The sequence below is a fragment of the Camellia sinensis genome, chromosome 9 (genome assembly GCF_055761805.1).
Source record: "Camellia sinensis isolate YWXY chromosome 9, ASM5576180v1, whole genome shotgun sequence".
NCBI classification, from domain to species: domain Eukaryota; kingdom Viridiplantae; phylum Streptophyta; class Magnoliopsida; order Ericales; family Theaceae; genus Camellia; species Camellia sinensis.
In genome coordinates, this window is record NC_138969.1 from 117743713 (window position 1) to 117771288 (window position 27576).

The 27576-nt window shown below is 42.5% G+C and overlaps 1 protein-coding gene across 1 annotated transcript; it reads right to left on the reverse strand.

The window, feature by feature from the left end:
- Window positions 1-203: 203 nt before the first annotated feature.
- LOC114271871 (subtilisin-like protease SBT5.6) lies at window positions 204-27576 on the reverse strand. Its single transcript, XM_082887493.1, has 9 exons — window positions 27375-27576; window positions 27077-27269; window positions 26797-26976; window positions 26010-26121; window positions 2747-3308; window positions 2265-2365; window positions 1812-2169; window positions 1506-1719; window positions 204-1032 (listed from the first exon to the last, which is right to left on the reverse strand). Exons 1-9 carry the CDS (start codon window positions 27462-27464, stop codon window positions 491-493), a joined length of 2352 nt encoding a protein of 783 aa, XP_082743619.1. The 5' UTR covers window positions 27465-27576; the 3' UTR covers window positions 204-490.

Below are 27576 nucleotides of genomic sequence, written 5' to 3' on the forward strand. Positions count from 1 at the left end.
AGTGTACTGTACTACTTTTTGAGACAACTGAAGCTGAAGCATGGCTGCAATGGTAAAATTTATTGTTTGTCAACATTCATGAAGTTTCACTGATGGACCATTTGGCTTATTCCCGGTGACCGGAGTTGGGGAACTAAATTTATGAATCCGGTCCTCAATTTTTCTGCATTACAGATGAGAGCAAAGTCAGTCCAATACTCAGATTCTGGTTCAAAATTTCCATTTCTTTCTATAAGCATATCAGCGTAGATTCCGGTCAAAACAGGTCAACAAAATGAAAAAGTGCAACCTTTTCCTATTTTCATAAATGAGTTTTGAGGCTCTGTATTAATTACTTTTTCAGGACCTCAATCAGCAACCCTTTCAATTATTCAATCCTATAGACTTGAAAATTCCCCCTTTGCTATAATTCCTCCCTATAATTTGAAAATAAAAATCAAAACGAAAAAAAAAAAAAAAAACAAAAAAAGAAGCAAACCGAGAGAACAAACTATGCCAATGATACTGCCATGGGACTCCGGACAATGTGGACTCCATCAGTCCAAGTGAACCATCCAAACCTGTACCCATTTTTCCCAACCGTGCCCACTCCATCACTCTCTGCTTTAACCGTGATAGTGAAGCTCTTCTTCTCACCCATATGGCTAAAGAACAAGATAGGCGGAGAGACCTTGATGGAGAATCCAAGTGGTGGCTTGACACTGGAAAAGTACACACTCTTCCCATCACCAACATTTGTGACAGTTCTCTCGACAGTGACTGTGCCATTGAGTTTGGATATGGCAAGGGATGGGTAGTTGAGGTTGTTGGTTGTGGTTGTGGGAGACAGTTTTGGACACTTAAAAGATGGGTCAAAATTTGGAAGTCCACTGCTACAGAGGAAGAGGAGGTAGTCAGTGTAAGAGGCGTCGTAGACTAGTCCTGGATCTGCTGCCTTCGTTGGCCTGAAATGCCCAGAACCGTATTGGAAGGGATTAGCAGGGTTTCCAGATGCATCTGTTATCGGCATTCCCATGTTGTTTTTTAGCCCCGCTGCAGGTTCAAATGAGGAAAACATCAGAAATAAAAACCTAGTCCATGACAACATTTGGATAATTAGCATTACTGTTTAGCCAACCAATGATGAAACAAATGTTTTAGTTAACCATTAAACAAAAAAACCATGGTTGATTGGAGCTCTATTTATCTTGGACAGTGGTTAATGGAAAATAACTTGAATTATCTACTAGGCAAAATAGCAGTATCATATTTACAAATACATTTGTCTTTATGTTCAATTAGATAAGCTTATTGATGCATTCTCAGTATATGTGGTGGTAGGTTATATATTTGACACTAATGGTTTATGAAACAATGGCCTTTTATCTATAAAGGGCCACGGCTACATGCCTAGAAAATTTTTACGAAAAAAAGTCCAGAATGAATTTAGGGTGTTTTGTTCTTCTTATCAATAACTCATGATTAAGTTGAGCGAAGTGGCTGAAAATAAGGATGAAAAATTGTGCCTGATGTTATAAGGGCAGATCTAATGGCAGCACTGCTCCAAGTAGGGTGTATCGCTTTGAGAAGTGCGGCTGCAGCAGCCACATGAGGACAAGACATGGAAGTTCCAGAAAGAATGTTATACTTAACCACTCTATGATCACTAGCCAATTTTGTAGGGGACGATGCTTCACTCCATGCTGCTAATATATTCAATCCTGGAGCTGTGATATCGGGCTATAAAGAGAAAGAAAATCACCATAAATATGAATGGACCTAAACAAACAAATGCATGAAAAATTCATTTTATACATAAATATATTTGTTACCTTGAGAATATCAGGGGTGATTGTGTTTGGACCCCTGCTTGTGAAGGCAGCCATGAATGGTGCTGGTTTACTATGCAACACTGTCCTTGCTGGGACAATATATGCCATTGGTTCCTTAGTAAAGTTGATATACTTTAGAATTTTGATTGCATTGTCCGAATTCACTGCAGTAGCAGGAAGAACATGAGCATCGGCTGCTAATTCAGCGCCGTTGTCTGGACTATTTCCTAAGATGAAGCCCACACCACCGGCCCTTTTGACCTCCTCGCCTTTTCCAACTCTAGTTCCATTTCCTCTCATGCAAAACACAATCTTGCCTCTAGCCTTCTTGGGTGAAAGCGAGCCTGGTAGGCATTGTCTGCAAAATTTTTGAAGTGTCAATCCAATATTTATCTCTAAAAAGCTATGAACAACTCTTCCAATGACCAAATTTAAAACAAGAAGAAAGATTACCCTGCAATATAATTTTTGGGCACTTTTGGGGCTACCACATGTGCTGCATAAACTAGTGGATACATTTTTTTCTTGAGCTCGTATGGAGTCACTGTTTGTCCCTATTATATTAACAAGAAAATAAGGTAATTAGTTACAAACCAAGAACATCATGAACTCGAGAAAAACATCATGATAGTGGTTGAGTTTGGCTAAGATGAAAGAGGTGGAAAGTGCGGGAGAAAAAAAAAAAACCCCTTTTTCTGCATTTGTTTAGCATGATAGTGGCAGAAAGTGCAAGAAAGTTAATTTTTTGTATAACTCATGTCAGCAAAAAAATTATTTTTCTCATGAAAGTTGTCAACTATTATCTACTATTGTCTCATTTTCAATTTTCTTACTACTCTCACAAAAATTTCGTCCTATCATTTCTTTCATTATCTTTCTACTACTTCTATTTTCCATCATATTTTCATTCTAATCAAATGAACTGTAAAGTTTACCTCAATTTTCATGCCGTTTCCTAGCACTAAAGGTGCAAAAAATGCACGGTCCACACTGCTAGCACCAACAGTGATGATCCATGGAGCCGGATTGGACAATGTCGAGGGGGCAGGGCCACTGTTGCCAGCACTACATGCCACTACAATGTTGTTCCTGATGGCATGAAGTGCTCCAATTGCAATACCATCCTTGGGGTAAGGGGTAGGCTGAGATGTACCAATTGAAATGCTTATAACATGAACACCATCTCCAATTGCATCATCAATGGCTGCCAGCATGTCTTCAGCAAAGCATGTGTTCCCATCTTCCTTCCCTTGGCCTGGAATTGTCCAACAAACTTTGTACATCGCGAGATGTGCAAGTGGTGCACCACCGGAGGCAGTGCCACGAGCAAACCCGCCAAGGGCTGAGGCATTGGGAACAGTCCGACCTCCAACAGTTGATGATGTGTGAGTCCCGTGGCCATCCATGTCACGGGGAGACTTGTAATCCAGTGAAGTATTTAGAGGGCCATAGTATTGTTCATAACCTTTAAGGTAGTATCTTGCTCCAATTAGCTTCCTGGAAAAAAAAAATGTTGCCAATAGTATACCAAATTTAGTTGTGGATTGTCATGTTCTTTGTGTTGAAAGTAGTAAATCCACAATTTTCTAGAATATTAATTTTAATGTTGGGTGATACATTATTTATGTAAGATACATCAATTTTGTTAATTGGGTACATAGGTGAGAGGGTAATTTTTGGGAAAGAATTGGGCCGAGCTGTGAGTTGGGCCCTGCGGCCCAAAGTGTGAAGGAATCGATAAAAAGCCGTAGTATAACTTCGGCCCATAGAGGTGAGATTACTCTGGCTCAGAGAAGAAATAGTTACTTCGGCCTAAGGAAGAATAAAGCTACTCCGGTCGGAGGCAACTTGGAGTTAGGCCAGTCTCAGAATTAGTCCGGTCGCGATATGTACAGGGAAGGCTGGTTTCGGGATTAGTCCGGTCGTCACATACTATGGTTAGGTCGGTCAGAACTTGTTACTGGGAAGGTTGACCTAAGCACATCAAGGTTGAACAAGGGCAGCCGAAGTAACGAGTTAGAGGAGAAGACCGAGCTAAGGATAGTTCGGCCTTCTATGTGGCTCAGCAGAGCCAGTGTTATTTCGGTCATGTTATAGTTTGGCCATGAAGAAAACCATCCCACTTGGTTTAAGCAGTGGGGAGGGTGTAAAAGGATAAGCATTATCCTTAGGAGAATGAATCCTAGGAGGACTCTGCATGGAGAAATACAAGTCCTACTAGGATTGTGCCGCGGGAAACTTATAAAAGCTCACAAGCATCACCTTGGAGGGGGTAATTGAACACAATCTTTCTGAGAACTTAGGGCTTTGTCTATTTGTCAAGTTTTCTGACTTAGGCATCGGAGAGGTTTCCGGCACACACCCGCCGGCTAGCTCACGTTTGTGCTTTCAGGTGACAAAGCGACGTCGTACGGAGGAGCGTGGACTTGGTCAACAGGATTATACGAGGAGAATTATTTCCTCCCCGTACAATTGGCGCCGTCTGTGGGAACAACAGACAAGAACAAAAACCTCTTGACTAAGCTTCTCCTTTTCTCATTCAATGGCACACATTGAAGACTTGCCGCAGTCCGCCGTCGACGGACTGACTCCAGAAGGGGGCGCAAGGCGTGAAGGATTACCTGCCGTCCCTCCCATGGCGGACTTGGAGCCCCAACAACATAATTCCAGGAGGAGCGGCAGGGGAAGGCGGAATGGCAGCCTTCGTCACTCTCAAAGTCCCGACAGGCAAAGGAGGAGGATTGATCCTCAAGCCCTGGAAGATCGCGTAAAGGAACAGGATGAACTGATTCGGAGGATGGCGGCGGACATGGAGGCCTTGAAACGCCAGATGAAGACCAAAGATGTGGCGACAGGAGAGGGGCGCAAGCACAAGACGCCCCCTCGCCACTCAGAAAGTCGTAGTAGGAATACTACACCCTCTCAAGGAGAGAGCAGAAGCCTCAGGACAGGCGACACTCACTCCTTATCTTCAAGGACTCGTCACTCCAGGTCTGAGAGGACGAGATCCGAAAGATCATACACTGAAGGAAGCACGTATTGGCCTTCACATTCACACCAAACCAGATCCAGACAAACCGAGCTACCCAGGTCATCCGACTTACGAACCGTGCTAGAAGAAAAAGCACGATGCAAGGAAGATGCCAGGGCAAGGGATCCACACCGAGTTTCGGCCTTACAACGGTTGGCTCCTCGGACGCACGGAAGCGTCGAGGTTGGAATGCCAATACCGCGACCGGCCTACGAACCAACGGACAAGGCATTGGCAAGACTACAGACCTCGCCGTTCGTCCCAGCGATAGAAAACGCACCCCTGCCATCAGGCTTCCTTCAGCCGAAGTTCAATACATATGAAGGGAAGACGGACCCGTATTCACACTTGAGCCACTTTCGCCAAGTCATGGCCGTGTACAGGCGAAACGAGGCCTTAATGTGCATACTTTTCCCATCAAGTCTGGGCGACCTGGGCTTGACTTGGTTCGAAAAGCTCCCAGAGGGTAGCATAGCCTCCTGGGCCCAATTGGCAGAAGCGTTCGTAACAAGGTTTCGGACAAATACTAAGACACCGGTGGAGATAGATCAGTTACTCTCCATCGACATGGGTGAAAAAGAGACCCTCAGATCTTACAACAGTCGCTACTGGGAGACATTCAACCAGATTGGAGACTGCCCCACCAATCTAGCCATTGCGCAATATAAAAGAGGCCTACCAGTAGGAAACCGATTAAGGGACTCGATCACCATGACGCCACCCCTCACCATGGAGGCCCTGATGGAAAGAGTGCATCAGCACATCAGGGTAGAAGAGGATGGCGCGCGTGCTAAAGCAAGAACAAGCACGACCGCAGCACCGGAAAAGAAAACCTCTGCCAAGGTCAACACGGTTGACCGAAGTAACAAGAACGGACGTGGCAGACGAGATAACGGAGAAGACCCAGATAAAAGATGGTTAAGAATCCGCACTGCCATAACAACGGTGTTCAAAAAACCAATATATCGGATTCTGAGCGAAATCAAAGACAAGCCTTTTGTCAAGTGGCCAGCCAAGCTTGGGGAAGCTCAGAAGAATTACGACGACAGATCACGGTGCACCTTCCACAAAGAAAAGGGGCACCGAACCGAGAATTGCACGCCACTAAGACAGCATTTAGAAGAATTGGTGGCAGCAGGCCACTTGGACGAATACATTGAAGGAGGAGCGCAACCGGCCCCCCAAGATCATAATGACCAACCCAACAGAATGCCAAACGACGCACCACCACAAGGCATTATCAATGTAATTCATGGAGTTTTTGAACCTGAGCGCGTATGCGAGCTTAGAGGTTCAATCAAGAAGGCTGAACACTTTAGGGAAGTATTAAGCGCCCAACCCGCCATCAAGAAGGGGAGGACAGAGGCAACAAACGTCATGTCCTTTTCGGATAAGGACTTGGAACGAATTTACTGCCCCCATAATGATGCCCTGGTTGTCACTCTCCGAGTCAAGGATTTTGACGTCAAGCGGATTCTGATTGACCAGGGTAGTTCTTGTGAGATCATGTATTACGACACATTCAAACAACTAAAGCTGCAAGACAAAGACTTGGCACCTGCAGTTTCTCCCCTGATTGGATTCAACTCCATGCCAGAGTGGCCTGTCGGCAAAATAATCCTTCCAGTCAGAGCAGGAAGTGTATCAAAACAGGTGGAGTTCTGGGTATTGAAGGTCCCCTCCACCTACAACATCATCCTGGGCAGAACATGGCTGCATGCCATGCGTTCGGTAGCATCATCATACCATCAGGTAATGCGGTTCCCTAATGACGCCGGTATAATTGAAGAAGTCTATGGCGATCAGATCATGTCAAAACAGTGCTTCGCCACAGCAAATGGAAGCCGAGCTGCCAAAGGATACGTTCATTCGGTGGAAGAACCAGAGAGTAATGCCAAAGGCATTGATCCAAACTTCATCAGTCACCAACTCAATGTCCACCCATCCGCCAGACCAGTCATTCAACGCACACGCAGATCGGCACTCCATCACGCCGAAATAGTGGCAGAAGAGGTAGGCAACCTGCTGGAGGCAGGAGCGATAAGGGAAGTGCACTACCCAAAATGGATCTCCAACACCGTCGTAGTGCCAAAAAAGAATGGTAAATGGCGTGTCTGCGTCGACTACAAAACAGTCAACAAAGCGTGCCCAAAAGATAGCTTCCCTCTACCAAGGATAGATCAACTGGTGGACTTAACAGCAGGACATAACCGACTTAGCTTCTTGGATGCATACAGAGGCTACCACCAGATCGCCATGCATGAACCAGACCAGGAGGTCACTTCCTTCACAACACCAAGGGGGTTATATTGCTACAAGGTCATGCCCTTTGGCCTAAAGAACGCAGGGGCGACATTCCAAAGGATGGTCACCAAGATGTTTGAACCATTGTTAGGTAGAACAATGGAGGCGTACATCGACGACATGGTGGTCAAAAGCAAGGATGAGAATGACCATCTGAAAGACTTAGGCGAGATGTTCCAGATCCTGAAAAAACACAAGCTACGCCTCAATGCGTCCAAATGCGCATTCGGAGTTGGATCTGGCAAATTCTTGGGCTTCCTGGTGACCAACCGAGGTATAGAAGCCGACCCCTCTCAGATCAAAGCGATCCAGGAGTTGGAGAGACCAAACTCAGTCAAAGAAGTGCAGCATCTTACTGGTATGGCGGCTGCACTCAACCGGTTCATAAGCAGATCGTCGGACAGACTACGACCATTCTTCCAAGCTTTAAAGGCCAAGTTTGAGTGGGATGAAGAATGCGACCGAGCTCTGGAAAGCTTGAAGGAATACATGTCTTCCCCACCACTACTTGTTACTCCAGTACCTGGTGAAGAACTCTTTTTGTACCTAGCAGTCTCTCAACACGCAGTCAGCGCAGTGTTGGTTCGTGCAGAAGGAATACAACACTTGCCCATCTTTTATGTCAGCAAGACATTATTGGGAGCCGAAACAAGGTACTTGCCATTAGAGAAACTAGCATTAGCATTAATGATGGCATCCAGAAAATTAGCGCACTACTTTCACGCCCACACCATAGTCGTCCTCACAGCCTTTCCACTAAAAGCTCTGTTTGAAAGGGCGAACTTCAGTGGGCGAATTTTGAAATGGGCAGTAGAGTTGGGACAATTCGACATCAAGTTCCAACCCAAGACCGCAATAAAAGCTCAATCTTTGGCAGACTTCGTCGCAGAGTTTACTCCTGGAAGTCATCATATCTGCCCAGTCGACCTGACTGACTCAACCGAACTAGGGACGGAAGTTGACGCCGGAATAGCGCAACCCCTAGTGGAAGGTAGTCCATCAACCGAACTAGGGACGGAAGTTGACGCCAGAATAGCGCAACCCCTAGTGGAAGGTAGTCCATCAAGCACAAAGGCAGACCACATTAAGGACAACAAGGAGGAGCCAAACAAAGGCTCACCAGCAGTTCAAACAGAGGACGAAGGGCAGACAGCCAATATGGACTTTGAAGAAATCACCATCCTTGACCCCACGGCATCGTCTGACCCTTCCACCTGCTGGAAACTATTCGTTGGGGAGATGTGGAAGCTCTTTGTGGATGGAGCATCCAACCGACATGGTGCAGGGCTTGGCATAGTCCTCATCTCTCCAGACGGCCTGGTTATAGAGCAAGCAATCAACCTTGGCTTCCCAGCATCCAACAATGAAGCGGAGTATGAGGCGCTTCTCGCAGGACTCAAGTCGGCACACTTCATGAAAGCAACCGAACTAATGGTGTACAGTGACTCACTGCTGGTGGTAAACCAAATTTCTGGCGAATACGAAGCAAAGGATGACAGAATGGCCAAGTACCAAGAGCTAGTCAGAACGGAGATCAAGAAGTTTGATGTGGTAAGGATAGAACAAATTGGCAGGGAGGAAAACAGCCGAGCGGACGAGCTAGCAGGCCTTGCCTCAATGGCAGATACATCAATCCCTCATCCATTACTCGTCGACTTCTTACCAAAACCAAGCATAGAAGACCCCGAAGCAGAAGAAGTATATTGCGCAGAATTAGGGCCCTCCTGGATGGATCCCATCATCCTGTTCCTAAAAGACGGCATCCTACCAGAAGAGAAAAAAGAAGCCAACAGAATAAGGGCGAAGTCGCAGCGGTTTTGGCTATCTCCATCTTTGGCATTATATAAGAAGTCATTCTCTGGGCCTTACCTCAAGTGCGTTCATCCCAGCAAGGTAGAAGCATTCCTGTTCGAAATACATGAAGGGGTATGTGGAAGTCATCAAGGGGGAAGGTCGCTCGCCTACAGGGCTATTTCACAAGGATATTGGTGGCCATATATGCAAGCAGACTCAGAGAAATACGTGAAGAAGTGTGAAAAATGCCAGAAATTCGCACACCAAATACATCAACCAGCAAGAGAACTCCTACCTTTAACTAGCCCATGGCCTTTCGCAATGTGGGGCTTAGACATAGTAGGACCACTTCCAACAGCACCCGGAGGCAGAAAATTCTTTCTCGCAGCAACAGACTACTTCACAAAGTGGGTAGAAGCAGAAGCATTGGCGTCAATCAAAGAAAAAGATGTGAAGAAGTTTGTTTGGCAAAATATTATCACTCGGTTTGGCATACCAAAAGCACTGATTTCAGACAATGGAACTCAGTTCGACGGCAGAATCTTCAGAAGCTTTTGTGAAGAATACAAGATAGAGTTCTACAATTCCACACCGGCGTATCCTCAAGCAAATGGGCAGGCTGAAGCATCAAATAAAGTCGTCTTGGATGGACTAAAGAAAAGGCTAGAAAAAGCAAAAGGCAAGTGGGCGGATGAACTTCCTCATGTTTTATGGGCTTACCGCACCACACCTCGGCGATCAACTGGAGAAACACCATTTTCCTTAGCCTATGGCATGGAAGCAGTGATCCCACTAGAAGTTGGCCTTCCCACAATTCGAAGCGAAAATTTTGATCCAGACTTAAATGGAGAAGCCATAGCCTTAGAACTCAACCTTGCAGAAGAAAGAAGAGAAAGAGCGTTGGTCCACATCGCCTCATACCAACGAGAGTTAATCAAAAAATACAGCAAAAAGGTTCATCCAAGACAATTCAAAATTGGCGATTGGGTACTGCGCAAAGTAATGGGAAACACCTTGGTCCCAGGAGACGGCAAGTTAGGCCCCAATTGGGAAGGTCCCTATAAGGTGGTTGGGTTAGCCGGCAAAGGGGCATACCACCTAGAAGACAAGGATGGCAAGGCAATCCCTAGGCCATGGAATACGGCCAATCTCAAGTTATTTTACTTTTAGCTTTTCTTTTTCAAACATGTAATTTTCTCTTCCTTCAATAAAATGAGCAATTCTTTTTGGCACAAATTACTCTTTGTAAAAATTAGCTTTCAAGACTTTAGTATATTGCAAACATGTTATTCTAAGTTAGCTGGAAAAACTAACTTAGAGGTTGGCTGGATTAAACCAACACCCTTCCTAAGCCCAGGATAAGGATCCAGGCTGCAGGACATTTGGTCGGAATAACCAAATGCTATAAGTTGGCCGGAAAAACTAACTTAGAGGTTGGCTGGAATAAACCAACACTTGTTACTCTTCAGCCGAAGTAAGTGTAAGGCTGAAGGGTGGTTGGCTGGAATAAACCAACTCTTGTTACTCTTCAGCCGAAGTAAGTGTATGGCTGAAGAGTGGTTGGCTGGAATAAACCAACTCTTGTTACTCTTCAGCCGAAGTAAGTATGGCTGAAGAGTGGTTGGCTGGAATAAACCAACACTTGTTACTCTTCAGCCGAAGTAAGTGTAAGGCTGAAGGGTGGTTGGATGGAATAAACCAACTCTTGTTACTCTTCAGCCGAAGTAAGTGTATGGCTGAAGAGTGGTTGGCTGGAATAAACCAACACTTGTTACTCTTCAGCCAAAGTAAGTGTAAAGCTGAAGGGTGGTTGGATGGAATAAACCAACTCTTGTTACTCTTCAGCCGAAGTAAGTGTATGGCTGAAGAGTGGTTGGCTGGAATAAACCAACACTTAATACTCCTCAGCCGAAGTAATTATGTCGGCTAAGGAGTGGTTGGCTGGTAAGTATAGTTTAACCAACCAAAAACCGAAATAACACTTGGAGTAATAGAAGACATTACAAACGCAAGCATACACACAATAACCGGAATAAGAGACGTAAAATTTTTCATTCAAAGAGAAGTCATTACAAGGGGGCTTAGTTCGGTTACAAAGGAGAAAAAGTAAAAAAACAAGAGAAAAGTTCATCAATCTCAGCGTCGAAAACCGCATCGGCATCAACTTGAAGACCAGTCTCCGGAGGGAGCTCATTCACACTAGGGTGAGCCACTTCGGCTACGGTTCCACTGGGAGGATCAACAGTTAGGTCTTCAGCAGTGGGCACCGACCGAACTGGCTGGTCCACATTTTCGGCCGGAGCATCTTCATCAGAGGCATCATCAGAGTCAGAGTCTTCCAAAAACTGTTGTTGCAGAGCAGCCGCGTACTCCGCCAGGGACTCCGGTATAAAATAATCTGGAGGGTTGAAGACCTCGGTCTGTTGATCTTGACCGAGCTTCTCCACCGCCGCCCTCCAGCCGCATTTGAAGAACAGCTCCTTTGCAGCGTCACATTGTTTGACGTAGGCGTCTTCGGCTTTCTTGTAACCTTGTTTATAGCCCTCCTTTTCGGCTTCCACCATGTTTTTTCTTAGTTCGCCTATTTCGGCGTCTTTCCTCCTCTCAAGCTTCACCAACTCCCGCAAATACTTGTCCTTCATAACGATGGCAGCTTTCTGTTTCTCCGCTTCCGCCGAATTAACTAGATCGGCAAGACGGCCGTTTTCTGCTTCTAGCTCGGCCATTCTCTTTTCGGCTTGTAGTAGTTCGGCCGACTTGGCTTCGGCTTCCGCCATTGCCTGCCTTGTGGTTTTGCGGAGCTCTTGGACTTTCCTATAAGTGACATTGTTCTTTTGCAAGGCCTGGCAAAACAAAAATCCCATCTCAGCCGAAGTAAAAGTTAGAAAAATTTAGACAGGAAAAAGCAGACAGAGCTACTTACCAAAATCATGGACTTGGAAGCAGACCGAATTGATTTCATTTCGGTGTTCAGTTGCTTCAAGTGGTGCTCCATGTCCTTGGGGAGGCACACACTTTTGGCCAGGTTAAAGGCCAGTTGGTGGTCTTTTTCAGCCACTGACCACGACCGAATCAGTGGCTTTGATGTTTCGGTCATTGAAGATCAAAGGCGGAGCCCACTTCGGAGAACGAGCTCGGTCAGTTTGCTCTGGTTGGGACGCAGGATGAGGACTTTGGGGGACGGATTCGACTTCATCAACAAGTTGTTGTTCGGCTGACGTAGATCGGGCGCGTTTTGAAGGGCGAGATGAAGAAGGCCGTTGTGAAGGAAGGGCCACGACGGCAGGCTGCACCTCAGTAGTTGGTGTTACTTCGGCTCTAGTTGTTGAAGTTAGAAGGGCCTTGACTCTGCTCTTCTTTGCCATTTCTTCCTCAGCGGTTAATGGAACAAGTCTTATCTCGGGCAAAGTTGGGTCCGGCTCCGGTGCTTCCTCGAGAAGAAAATCGGTTACCTTTGCTTTCCGTCGACCGCTGTAACGGTAGGTCGGTTCGAAATTTAAAAGCTTGGCCCAATCTCTTTCTTTAACCCGAAATGCGGCTCGCAAAACGCCGAGGTTAGGATAGCTATACAAGGAATGGAGATGGGCGAAATCTGCAAAAAAGAGAAGTGTTAGTTCGGCTAGTAGACAAAATAACCGAGATAACACACAAAGCAGAAGACCGAAGTAAAATTACCAGGCTCTCCCATTTTCCAATTTATAGGTCGGCCAGGAATTTGAGCTTGAAAATCCTCAAAGTTCCCAGAGACCCAAAAGAAATCATCATCGTTAAGATCTTTGTCCGGAGTGTGCTTAATTATCTTCTCTCGGCGGCGGCGAATTCTAAGGTAATATACCCACCCAGCATTCTTTGAACCGATGGAATACTGATGGAATATTTCGGCTAGGCCGAGATTGAGTCCGGTTTGATGATTTAATGCGGCTATTCCCATTATGATACGATATGTATTGGTAGACAGTTGGGTGGGGCACAACCTAGTCTGTCTAAGAAATTCACAGATTAGCGGTTGAACAGGAAACCGTAGTCCGGTTTCTATTATGGATTGAAGGGTAAATGGGACGAAGCCTTCATTGTCCCAGGGAGTAGCATCTTTCTTGGCCAATACCAGTTGGACATCATCAGGAATCTGGTAGTCCTGCCTAAATTCGGCCATGCCACCAGGGGTTTCGACTAAATATCTATACTTACCCATTTGTTGTATAAATTACGAATAAATTATTTCGGTACAAAAATTTGGCTCAGTAGCTCGGTTGAGCACACGCAGGAGTGTCTGGGCAACCTAAGTCTGCAAGGTAGAAAACAAAGGGGTTAAGCACAGATCGATTGGACCGCGCTACAAATTATAAGCAAGATATACAAATCCTACTTCGGCTTAGTGGGCTGGTTCTACCTCGGCTCTTCAGAATGTTTGTTAGCACGGTTTTGAGCACATTAGACCGGTTTAACGTCTAGGGGCAGCTTTCTGAGTTCGGTCTAAAAAACTAAGAAAGCTGGTCTAGTCCCAAGGCCTAAAACGGTTACAGTATGAGGAAAATTACTTCGGTTGAGCTCTTAGGGGCGGCTTTCTGAGTTCGGTCTAAGAACTAAGAAAGCCGGCTTGGCCCCAAATCCTAGCTCGGTTGTAGACCGAAGTACCTAGTTCGGTGTGAGCAAGCTTGTTCTGAGATGTACCAATTGAAATGCTTATAACATGAACACCATCTCCAATTGCATCATCAATGGCTGCCAGCATGTCTTCAGCAAAGCATGTGTTCCCATCTTCCTTCCCTTGGCCTGGAATTGTCCAACAAACTTTGTACATCGCGAGATGTGCAAGTGGTGCACCACCGGAGGCAGTGCCACGAGCAAACCCGCCAAGGGCTGAGGCATTGGGAACAGTCCGACCTCCAACAGTTGATGATGTGTGAGTCCCGTGGCCATCCATGTCACGGGGAGACTTGTAATCCAGTGAAGTATTTAGAGGGCCATAGTATTGTTCATAACCTTTAAGGTAGTATCTTGCTCCAATTAGCTTCCTGGAAAAAAAAAATGTTGCCAATAGTATACCAAATTTAGTTGTGGATTGTCATGTTCTTTGTGTTGAAAGTAGTAAATCCACAATTTTCTAGAATATTAATTTTAATGTTGGGTGATACATTATTTATGTAAGATACATCAATTTTGTTAATTGGGTACATAGGTGAGAGGGTAATTTTTGGGAAAGAATTGGGCCGAGCTGTGAGTTGGGCCCTGCGGCCCAAAGTGTGAAGGAATCGATAAAAAGCCGTAGTATAACTTCGGCCCATAGAGGTGAGATTACTCCGGCTCAGAGAAGAAATAGTTACTTCGGCCTAAGGAAGAATAAAGCTACTCCGGTCGGAGGCAACTTGGAGTTAGGCCGGTCTCAGAATTAGTCCGGTCGCGATATGTACAGGGAAGGCTGGTTTCGGGATTAGTCCGGTCGTCACATACTATGGTTAGGTCGGTCAGAACTTGTTACTGGGAAGGTTGACCTAAGCACATCAAGGTTGAACAAGGGCAGCCGAAGTAACGAGTTAGAGGAGAAGACCGAGCTAAGGATAGTTCGGCCTTCTATGTGGCTCAGCAGAGCCAGTGTTATTTCGGTCATGTTATAGTTTGGCCATGAAGAAAACCATCCCACTTGGTTTAAGCAGTGGGGAGGGTGTAAAAGGATAAGCATTATCCTTAGGAGAATGAATCCTAGGAGGACTCTGCATGGAGAAATACAAGTCCTACTAGGATTGTGCCGCGGGAAACTTATAAAAGCTCACAAGCATCACCTTGGAGGGGGTAATTGAACACAATCTTTCTGAGAACTTAGGGCTTTGTCTATTTGTCAAGTTTTCTGACTTAGGCATCGGAGAGGTTTCCGGCACACACCCGCCGGCTAGCTCACGTTTGTGTTTTCAGGTGACAAAGCGACGTCGTACGGAGGAGCGTGGACTTGGTCAACAGGATTATACGAGGAGAATTATTTCCTCCCCGTACAATAGGAATATGAAATGATTTCTGAAAGTATGTGATACATATGTAGCTAGAATATTCTAATTAGTCCTAGATAAGTGATATGGTAAGGTGATTCACGTAATCTAAGTGATGTTAAAGAGATTAATAGAAAAATATAATGATTGAGTTTTAAGTTCATATTGAATGAGTTCTGTAGGGCTCCTACAATCCTACATCTCCATGCATAGACACACCCACTAGTAAAATTTTTATGCTATGCTTCCCTTGCCTCAAACAAATTTGGTATTGAGTCCCTAAAAATTTTCATGATCTATAATTCAAGATAAAGGTTGGCAGCTAGAAAGCGCTAACCAAGGTTCGAAGATGAAAGCCAGAAAGGCAAGAAGCGAATCAGGAAGTTAGCAAGCGCTTCACCAAAAATAAAAGAAAGAATGAAAGCGGGTATATCAAATGATAATCGGAAAATGATTGGTCATTGCCAAAAGAAGACAGCAGTAGAAAAATTAGTAGCAGCTATCCAATCATAGTGTCTTTTTTCTAAAGGGAAATTAGAGATCTTGTTAATATTTGTAATAAAAAATGGTAACCAATTGTATAAAAAGTTATCATTCTAATAAGTTAGAGTATATTATACTGAATTATGGTATAGTAGTTATAAAGTTGAACATTTATTCTGTAAATTATAAAATAATCGTGGATAATAAGAAATCGTCTCTTGAATCACCAAATATCTCTGCTTTCCATTATGCCAATCAAATCCATTCTAAAATTAGAAATCAACAAATAAAAGAAAAAGTAAGTGGACCTAACCAATTGAATCGGGTCTATATCTGCTATTATGATATTCAAATTTGAAAAAAATGAAAGCTCGTATATCAAAGGATACTCAAGAAATAATTGGTCATCACCAAAAAAATGGCAGAAGTGCAAAAAAAAAAAAAAAAAAAAAACCCTCAACAACAACAAAAGTTAGAAAAATGAAAACGAATTTATCAAAAAGAAACTCCAAGAGTTGAAATAAAGAATAGGAAAAGAAGGTATGGAGATCCATTCCTATAGCAGTTATGCGGTCCATTTGGAAACTCAGGAAAGACTGCATAGTCAATGAGATGCAGCCCAATCTTGATGAGATGTGTGATCTGATCAACACTAGGATTGCTATTTGGTTGAAAACACAAGATATATATAGGGAATTTCTATTCTGTTACTGATATTGTATTGAATCTACATCAGTTCAGAAGAAGTATTGGGCTTCCTTGATGCTTGGGGTATTTGGTGACATTAATCAGAGTGTCTTCCTCCATTGGTGTGACAGCAGCAGTAGTGATCCTGTCTTTGGTCTGGTGTATTTCTCTGCAGAAGTGGTGGGGTTACTAGTGTGTTGTTATCTTATTTCTCTCTTTTTTGTGTTGGTTTCTCACCAACGCTTGAGGTTTGTGCCAGCTTATGATTGAGTAGGCCTCTTGGTGTCAACGTAGTTAGGATTGAGTTGTTCTACTATGATGTTTTTTGCACTTCCTCCCCTTTATTGATGTAAGACTCATGTATTTATGCATTCCATCAATAAAGTTTTGGATGATCAACACATATGGAAATCAAGTAAATTGGATGGAAGGACAAAAAGAAGACTTGTGGACAAAGTTCTCAAACAAAAGCTTGGAAAGCTCAGAAAGTAGTGGCAATAAATTGAAAAGAAATTTGGTCATGTTTTGAGAAAATTGTGAATTGAGGAGGGATGTTGAAAAGAGTAATTCACAATTTTCTAGAATATTGATATTGGGTGGTAGGTACATTATCTATATAAGATACATGAATATAGTTAACAACCTACATAAGAACATGAAATGATTTCTAGGAGTATGCGATACATGTAACTATAATTCTAATTGGGTGATTCAAGTAACATAAGTAAAGTTAAAAGAAATTAATAACATAGAAATATTTTGATTGACTTTAAAGTTCATACTGAAGGAGCTCTGTAGGGCTCTGCAATTGCAATGCTACATCTCCCTGTTTAATTGCCTACAACACTTTGATACTTTCATTTTGTTAGGATCAAAGACACCCAGAGAATTATCTCACACACACAGAGAACACAATATTTACGTGGTTCGGCCCAATGCCTACATCCACGGACAGAAATGAGAATTATCACTAAAATGGAGCAAAAATACAATTACAGAGGAGGAGATGAAACTCACTCAACTCACAGCTCTCACTCCCCAATTTCTGATGATCCAAACCTCTCCTCACTCATCTCAATTTATAACCAAGAGATGAGGAGTAGGTGAAGTGCTAGCCATAATTGGCCAAGGTAGTGCCACCCTCACTATCTTCCTTTAGTGAGTTGGTGTAGCCCTCCACCACCTTCTTTTACAACATGGTGCTACCTACACTATGTGAATGGTGGGCTCATTACCATGTGGGTAGTGGATGGAGCCAACAATTCTCCCCCTCCACGCCCACATGGACAACTGACTTCTCAGCTTGGACTGCCAAGACACAGCTCCCCCTGATTGGATGCCCTGTACCCCCTGCTCGGGATATCCTTGCATTACCGTGTAACTCCTTGCATGATGAACACGGGAGCAACTAGAAAACTTCAGAGTGTGACACATCAACATCCTCAATTTTCCTTGCTCGGAGCTTATTTCTGAACAACCAGCCTTTGCTTTCTGCACTTTAGAACAACTTCCCAGTGATCTCATACGCCCGTTGTCTGTGCTGCAATCCCTGATGTTTGGTTCAGTCTCACTTGTACGTCCGTACTGATGTTTGACAGTTAGCCCTTCTGCCAAGACAACTTCCATCGGTCTGTACAAGTTATCACTATGCAACTCCGTGCATAGTGCTCGCACCCCCTTATTGGAGTGCATTGTAACGCTCACTTTGTGACTCGAGATTGCATCCCTCCTTTCCATGCATCTTTTGAGCGGTTGCAAAATGTCTCTAACACGGAAGCAAAAGAAACTCTCTTCTTCACTGGCATAGTCTCTACAGACTTGGTTTCTTTGCTCTGAACTTTCTTCAAGATTGGCTTCACTGGCTCAGCTCTGTGCACCTTTGAACTACCTCCTTGCGTTCCCGTGTACCGTTTTCGCCATTCCTGATGAAAGCCTTGCTCAATCATACGCTTTGGTTGCGTATGTTCTCTCTTTGTACCCTTCGACTGGCATTTGACAACACTCATCTTTGTCAAAACTTCTCCTTCCACTCTGTACAATTTGTTGCACAATTTGCCTTGCAACAATTCTTTATCACCTCTGTGTACATGAAGAACCCCGCCACTAGATGAGAAACAATTTCCTTTTAGATCTAGCATACTCAGGGAGATTAGATTCCTCCGTACTCCTGGCACATGTCGGACCTCAGATAAAATTACTTTTCTTCCATCCTTAGTAAGGAATCGCACTGTCCCTATGCCGACAACTCTGTTCACTGTGTTGTTGGCCATCCGGATAATGCTACCGCTGACTCTTCGGTAAGTGGAGAAAAGCTTCCTATCCGCACATATGTGGAACGTACACCCTGAATCCAAAATCCAGCCGGGTGTTTCCAACTCTGACGAGATTGTAAGCATCATCTCTTCATCGTCAGAGGAATGCACTGCAACTGCTGTAGTTGAGGGACCTCCGTGTCCCTTAGCCTTCTCTTTGGCTTGTCTGTCCGCCTTCTTCTCCGGGCAATCTCTTATTACGTGATCCTCTTGATCACAGTAAAAACACCTCCTCGTGTTGTCCTGTCCGGACTGTGAACGCCCTCTGCTTTTACTTCTTCCTCTACCTCTGCCCCTTTCTCTATCTCTGCCTCTACTTTCTGTGACAAGGGCATGGGACTGCTCTCATTCCATCTCTCTCTTCCTTGCCTCCTCGTTGAATAAGGCGTCTGTGACCATCCCCATGGTCAGCTTCCATTCGGGTGCAGAATTACTGAGAGAAACCACCAACGTCTCCCAGCTGTCTGGTAAGGAACTGAGTAATAATAATGCTTGCATCTCATCCTCCAACTCCATTTTGATTGATGCAAGCCGGTTCACAAGGCTGTGGAATTCACTGGTGTGTTCAGCAACAGACACCATTCTTCAGCTTCAGGTTTATAAGCCTTCTCATTATCAAGGCTTTGTTCCGTGCGGTCTTGGACTGGTACATGCCCTCCAATTTCATCCATAGGGCATAGGCGTCTGTCTCTTGGGCAACATGGTGGAACACACTGTGGTCAATCCACTGTCTGATTTGACCGACAGTCTTCCGGTTGGTTTTTATCCAGTCCCCATCCTTGTCTCCATCTGGTTTGACCCCCTTTAGCGCTATAGGGTCAAACAAATCTCTACAATACAGGACGTCCTCCATCCGCGGCTTTCATATCGCATAATTAGAAGCGTTCAACCGTATCATCGGCCCTGAAACTGATGTGGATTCCTCCATCATCCAGAAAGTAATCTCTGTTTGAAAAACAGGCTTTGCTGTGAAGTCCGGACGGCTCAAATTAGCCGGAAAAGCACTTCGGATTGCAAAAATAAAAACTGCAAATTTTTGAAAGCTTATTTGAAAAATATAACCGTACGGATGTGTCTGAAATATTCCAAATAGTTGGAAAGCACTATTGGATCACCCAAATCGGACCTCAAATGGCTTAGATGAAGCCAAAACAATTTTAACGGTTCAGATCGGCAGAATCTGGTACGCCTGCGAAGCACCAGATTACTCCTCCGGTTATGCTGATGTCAGGCTGACGTCATCGGCTCAGTCAGCGGCTCGGTCAGCGGCTCTGGCTCGGTCAACGCGGCTCCTGCTCGAGTGGCTTGGTGCGCGCCCGTGCGGCGCGTGTCACGCGTCAACTCACACGTCGTCTACCTTCGTCCGCGCGTGTAGCGCGTGTCTGAGACTAGGACCACGCGCCGGGAGCCTGCACGGCGCGTGTAGGCGCGTGACGCGACTGGGATTCATGCGCCAACTTCCAGAGGCGCGTGAGGGCGCGTCCGGCCTCCGTTGGGTGTCTGCTTTATATTTCTGGACTCCTCTCGTCGAGTCCTTGCTCCTGGTATGCTCAAAATCTGATTTCGAGCAATACGATTTCTGGGCAGTTTCGGAACAACACTCTGTTTTTCCGCAAAACGTACAACACCGGCTCTGATACCACTTTGTTAGGATCAAAGACACCCAGAGAATTATCTCACACACACAGAGAACACAATATTTACGTGGTTCGACCCAATGCCTACATCCACGGACAGAAATGAGAATTATCACTAAAATGGAGCAAAAATACAATTACAGAGGAGGAGATGAAACTCACTCAACTCACAGCTCTCACTCCCCAATTTCTGATGATCCAAACCTCTCCTCACTCATCTCAATTTATAACCAAGAGAGGAGGAGTAGGTGAAGTGCTAGCCATAATTGGCCAAGGTAGTGCCACCCTCACTATCTTCCTTTAGTGAGTTGGTGTAGCCCTCCACCACCTTCTTTTACAACATGGTGCTACCTACACTATGTGAATGGTGGGCTCATTACCATGTGGGTAGTGGATGGAGCCAATACATTTCATGTTTGTTTTTGTGTAATTTGGGCATTTTAGATGTAATTGAACATATTGATAAACAAAGAAGACGTCATAGTATGATCTTGGAGAAAGGGTGACAATTAAAAGAGATAACTTTGGGATTAAGGTTTTAATTTTTGTGGTTGGCTAAAAACTGTGTGTGTATATATAAACCTTGGACATATAAAGTAAGCTACAATTCACATTGAAACAAATTTTGATCCTAGTTGAAAATTGTACTGAAACAACCCACCTTTGAGAGGATCAATGACTTCAACTATGCATTTAAACTTGAAAATAATGACTTAAAAATCAATCATCTATGTAACTTCCCATCCCACATGTAGGAAAAATTCTTAAGCTATATATGCAAGTGCATATCTTTTTTTTCTTTTTTAAATTACAATGCATTTTAAAATCGACAAACTCATCTTACATAAGTTCCAACAAGTCATCTTAAATTACAATGCATTTTTAAATTATGTCATATTCTCCTCCTTTGTCACCGTTCGTGGCTCATTTGGTCAGCTATCCTTCGATGGTGGGGCATTGAATGGGTTTTCCCTGCTTCACTATCTTCTCTTTCTAATCGGTGTTTAAATTCCAAACTCAAAGGTTTCAAGAGAGTGATTTGGGAAAGATTGTTCGCTTGCATTTGTTGGAAAGTATGGCTCTCAAGAAACAATGCAATCTTCAACCATTCAAAAACTTGTTGGCTCCAATTAGTTGATGAGAATAAAATGTAGACAGGCCATTGGTGTATGATGAATTCAAGTTTTTCAGGTTTCTTGATCGATGACTTTTAATTCCATATTGAGGACGTTAGGAAATTAAGTCCAAGAAGTTCGCTTAGTTGAAGTTGTGGATTATTGTTTCTGCCGCCTTGTTAGTAGTGTTTTTATTATTTGTATGTTCAGTTTTGTTCCCATGATGATTTTGGTTTTTGTTTTCCTGGTTGGTGCCTTACCAATAAATCTTTTTATTTTATTTTATTTTATTTTATTTTTAATTCTCTCTCGAGGGTTACACATGATTGGACTGGTTAGAAGGTGCCAACCTCGTACTTGAGGATTTATTTTTCAAACTTTTTCTCTCTCTAAAAACCTCTCTTTTTCTTCTCTAAAAACCTCATTCTCCGGCCTCTTTTTTGGGCCGGTCGGCCGCCGCCTTTGGCTATGGCGGTCGGCTGGCCTAGCTCGTGCTTTCCTTTGTCTTGTTAGTTTTCTTTTCAATAAACTTGAGTCCCCCGTTTCTACCCACCCAGGAGTGTTTCGTTGTTGCGGGAGAGTGTTTGGTGTATCCAGGTTTTGTCATCAGTTTGTACTCCTGTGTTTCCACCTTGCCGTAGTAGCTGGTTCAGCAGGGGCGTCCTGGTATTTCACTCGCGCGCTCTTTGGCGAGTAGGAGTTTGAGGGGTGCGCTTTTTGGGCGGTAACAAGGGGATCTCGTAGGCGGTCCAGTTCTGTCCGGTTGTCACTCGAGCGCTCCTCCTCGAGTGAGAGTTTGAGGGGTGAAGTTCTAACATTTGTATGGAAGTGTCCCAGTGGGTGGTCGGTGCTCGGTGGGTGTGCGGATCCGCGGCGTGAGTTGGAAGACCTGTTGGTTATGGAGTTTCGCAGAGGGTATTGGGTGAGTTAGAAGGAGACCTGATGTAGCAGAGGAGGTGTAGTCTTCTCGGTGGTGGCGTTGGTGTTTTATCGGCCGGAGTGGGCGTTGGGAGTGGGAGGCGTGGGGTATTTTTAAACCTCAGCCGCTAGGATTTGTTTTAGGGAGAGGAGTAGTAGCAGCATGGTGTGGGCTTTGGGAGTTTGGCAGAGGGTTTTGGGTGTGAAGACCTGATGAAGCAGTGGAGTTGATGTAGCAGAGGCATGGGGAGGTGAGGTTTTCATGCGGCAGTAGAGTTGATGCAGCAGTGGAGCTGACGTTTTCTTCCCGGTGGTGGAACTGGTGTTTTCTCGGCCGGAGTGGGTATTGGGAGTTGGGAGGCGTGGGGTGGTGTAGTAGCTGAGACGTTGGGTGTTGTAGCAGTTGATGCAGCAGAGGCGTGAGGCATGGGGAGTTGTAGCTAAGCCGTGGGTCTTGGCAGACTAGACGTGGGTTGCTGATTGGACGTTGGTTGGAGGGCTTCGGGCTGCTGGGTGTTTTAGTTTAGTTCTCGTTATTTAGTTTGTTTTAGCAGCTGTATTGTGGCTCTTGTTTTGTTTCTTTAGTTTGTTTTGGGTGTTTTTGTGGGTTTTTTGTGGGGATTCATGTATTTAAATTTCTTAGTTAAGTTCTTCTTAACTTTTAATTAAAAAAATCGAGAGGCTTAGGGGTTGGTTGTATGGATGCGAGTAGCAGTAGTAGGGGTATTTTTATACTTTCGAATCTCTCTCGATGCATCTCATCTTCCTGTACTTTTAATTTCATGCTGTTTAATGAAATTTTTCTTTGCTGATAAAAAAAAAAGGTGCCAACCTCGTTGTGATATTTTAGTCCAGCTATGATGCTTTTCTCCCCAAGTTTTTTATTGATATGTAATCATTTCCCTTCGGTTTATCATCAATACACTCTTTTTTGCTGACGAAGAAAAAAAAAAAAAAAAAAAAACTCTTCCACTCTCCTCTCTCTCTCCTTTTTTATTTTAATTTATTTGCTAACGAGATATCTATTTTAGATAGGGTCACATTGAACTTAATATCTTAAATACTCGCAAATCAATTAAGGTTGAATACAACACGAAAAATAAAAATCAAAAGCTAAAACATCCAAGTTCATAATTCATTTCGAATCAAGCTCCTTTACCACTACACTATGGTAAAAATTTCTTCCTCTCTTTACCAATGCCTAAAAAAGCTATAGAACTAACAGTACGGGCATAAAAAAAGGTGTAGCATGTGAGCCGCAAACAGTGTTTACCTTACCCCCCTTACAAACTCCAATGGCTCTCAAAAGCAAGAACTGCCCTTTCTCTCTCTTTACTATCTCTAAAACAGAGTGTAAAAGGAAAATATTTGAGTCTGGTAAAATATATATTTTTCTAATATGATTTATATTATGAAATAACATGTTATGTATCAATTTTTAATTTATCATAAAATCAGCTATACAAGACCGAACTCCCTTATTACATTATTGTAGATGAATTTAAAATTGTAAATTATAAATTTCTACCATTTCGAACATAAAAATAGGTATAATATGTGAACCACATATAAGGGTTGACCCCTACAAACCCTAATAGCTCTCAAAAGCAAGCACTACCCTTTCTTCTTCTCTTTACCCATTCCTAAAAGGCTAGAGAAGTGCATATATTTATATTCGGCAAGTCAAGTCCTTCCCATTGTCCCCTATGGCCTCTATGGTTAGGAGTGGTCCCATCAAATATTGGCTCACTTCCAAAACCTTCATACGGACTGCCATTGGACAGATAGAAAGAAGTTCACAAGATGGATATAAAGAAGTTCACAAGATGGGAAAGGAAAAAGGCCAAAAACAATAACCTATGGTCAGAAATTATTGCCTTGTTTTGAATGAAATAGACAAACAACTAAGCTGTACCTGTGTCTATGTAAAGACATAATCTTGGACAGGATGCAGGCCTATGCTCCATCTTTGTACTATGGAAACATGACCGAATTCATTAAATAATGACTCATAGTCATACTCAATTACTACAATTGAAATCTAATTCACAGCATGGGATTTGGGGTGCCTGGTGTGCACCGGCCTTATGGGCTTGTTTCAGGGTCCATTTTGATAATTCAAACCATTTATATTATCAAGTAAAATATATTTGTAAAAACTTAAATTTATCGGATATCGTTAACCATTTCATCTACTCACATTTTTATTCATTTTAATACCTTAAATTACAATATCATTTTTTTTTAAGATACAAATGTGAGTAGATGAAAGGATTAACGATGTCCGATTAACTTAATTTTTTAAGTGTAAAATGCAAATGATTCAGATTATCAGAATAGATCTCAAAATAAGCTTATAAAGCCGCACAACAGTGCCTGCTGTGCTGAGTGCAAGCAGACACCCCAAATCCCTAGTCACGTAGTAATCCATTTGGTACTTTCCCAAGAAAGTCAAAGAACATGCATATTATTTCTTTCTTTATTTACTTTCCTTTGTCCTTTAGTTTCCCATGGTGAGTTTTTGGCCATTTAAATAACATAAAAAACTTTATCTATAATTGAGATTTAAAGCAAATTTAATTTGTAAAAACATCTAATGGGCCCAAGTAATATATAACCGAAGGAAAAGGAATCCAAATCTTCCCAAGTTGTAAAGGCTCCTTGATTGGGATGTCATTCTGTAAATGGCACTTGCCGTGTGAGCTGCAACATCGTAGGGTTTGTGGTGGTAATAGTGGTATGTAAATTATAGAAATTTTCAAGGGTATACCCATGATTTAAAATATCAGTCGACATGTAACATATTCTCAAATACATATTGGATTTTTGTTTCTTCAATCCATACATTCTGGTATATGAAGTGGAATGAAAATCACATTCCAGTATAAAACTCTTTTTTATAGCTAGTGATCTTAAAAAATTCACAACCATGAAATTCTATTCCCTAAATGTATTACTCGATACTTTCAGATACATCCTGGTATGAACCGATTTAATGGTCGTATCAGTCGGTTCCTGTTACATATCGGCTCGTAACCATTACAGTGAACTGCTACAGGTCGTGATATCCTGTTATAGGCTGATATGCACTCTATTAATGATTTTTAAAATTCTACAACCGTGATACCCAATTCCCAATATGTATCACCCGATGCTCATGATATTTGTAGTATGTGATACCGTTACATGTTCCAATACTGCGATTTAGAACCATGCTCTCATCACAACTATTTAAAGCCATTGGTATACCTCAAAAAGTATACAACCAACTTGATATATACACAAGTAGCTATTAAACTTCCAATTTAGGTTAAATAGAAACAATAATTCTGAATCAATGACAAAATCTATCACATGCTATGTTTGTTCAGTAGTTAGTCTTCTGATTGGTTTGGTGTCCTTGACATTTCTCTAGAGAGAAATTTGAGAAAAAATATTCAAAAATCTTGTCTTCTAACAAAATTTTTAATGAGTCCTGTTAACACATAAATAAAGACCTCTCCACATAGTCCTAATAAGAAAATTTATTATAAAAATATGACCATTACGTATCCGTGGTTATCCCTAAACTTGTATTTGATGTTTGATTTATTGGAATGGGATGAAAATGATCATTTTTTAGTATTTTCATAAAATGATCATTTTTTTACAATGATTAATGATGATTCTTTTTACAATTCATCTTTCATTATTTTTTTAGTGAACCAAATTAAAGAATGAAAATTTTGAAAGAATCGTCACTTCATTTTATTTCATTCCAGTAAGCCAAATAAACAGTATAGTAATACATATACAGGATTGAAAAACAATCCTAGAATAAAAAGGCTATCTATCACACAGAGAGGAATGCATAAGCTTAGGATATTACAGTGTGAAACAAATAGGTAGTGTATATAGAAGATATGTATCACATGAAGAAGAAGAGAATGGACTCACCTATTACAGTTTGAAGAGTTAAAGGCATCTCCATTTTGGCAGATTCCTCTCCATGATTTTGGAATGGGTCCCATTCCCTCATCACTGAAGCTCTTTGACTCGGGCCACACTCCTGACAAGATAACCAGACTCATCCAACATGTAATCAAATCATTCTACTTCAAACCAATAATTTATTCATACACACGACAATCTTATGTGTGAGTGAAGAAATTCAAGAATATACCATGACCTCATGAAAAATAGACATATATGCCTTGTTAGTCAACATAAAATCATATAAATTTCCAATGATTTATTCATACACACACACGACAATATTATGTGTGAGTGAAAAAAATGCAAGAATACACCATCACCTCATGAAAAATAGACGTATATACCTTGTCATTCAACATAAAATCATATGAATAAATTTCCAATATTCATAATCATATATATGGGTTATGCAGTCATGACTAAGAATTGAATGAAGGTAAGACAACCGCAAATTTTCGCATAATAAAATTCTCATAGTCAACCTTTAGTCAGGGGACTAATGGTGCATTTGTTGGTATAGATTAATTATTTGGGATCATCTATTGCACTCCATGTACAATTTGTCTTTGGTATACTTTTAATCATTGATTCCAATTGGGGCTTGCATTTCGGTGCTAACCTAGTTAGGATGGATTTGCTTTGCCATGATGCTTATTCATCAATAAAACTTCTTTTTTGCTGATAATATATATATATATATATATATCAATGATTTGCTTAAATGTAATTAATATGGGATTGCATTTACCACTATCCAAGAGGCCAACAATGACTTCTTTGCCATATCTGGCTTTGAACCAGAAGTCATCTTTCTTCAATTTTTTCGACTTCTCTCCCTCTTCTAAACCTACAAATTCCCAGGATCTTGTAGTTTGCAAAGAGTACTTTCCTGGCTTGCTTCGAAACACAGACACCACTTCCTCCAATTCTGTCAAAAACCCATTCTTAACAATGAGAAAAACATTCCTCGCTGATAGAGAATTTCAAAAAAAACCCAATAATTTATTAGATTTGTAACCATTGTTTACCAGATAATTTTGATGCTTCATGGCGAGTGAGCACTGCTGCGAAGCCATTGATACTGTTCTTGTAACTGTAAAGAAGAGAAGACTTGGCTTCTTCCTCAGATTCTTTCACAGAGAAGAGATAAGAATGGTGAGTTTCTTCAATCTCATTAAATGTTTTCTTTCCTCTGTGTTCTCCAAAGTACACTATATAGACCTGTTTATAACCATACAAGTTACAACTTTTGTGTGAGGCAATGGCATATTATTATAAACATGTGTACAGAATGAGAGAGTCTGCATGACAAAGAAAACTAGAAACCTGTCTTTCAACACATGAGGCTAAGAGAGGTAGGAGAAGCATAAGAAGAAGAGATAAAACTAGTTTTTTCTTCATAGTTGACGCCTTCATCAATCATAGAATGATGGGATTGTAAACACTGTGGTGTATATATATAGGTTTTATTGGGAGGTTTCTCTTTGTGTGCAGTTAGAGTTCTTGTGAGTTAAAAACAGCCGGCCAT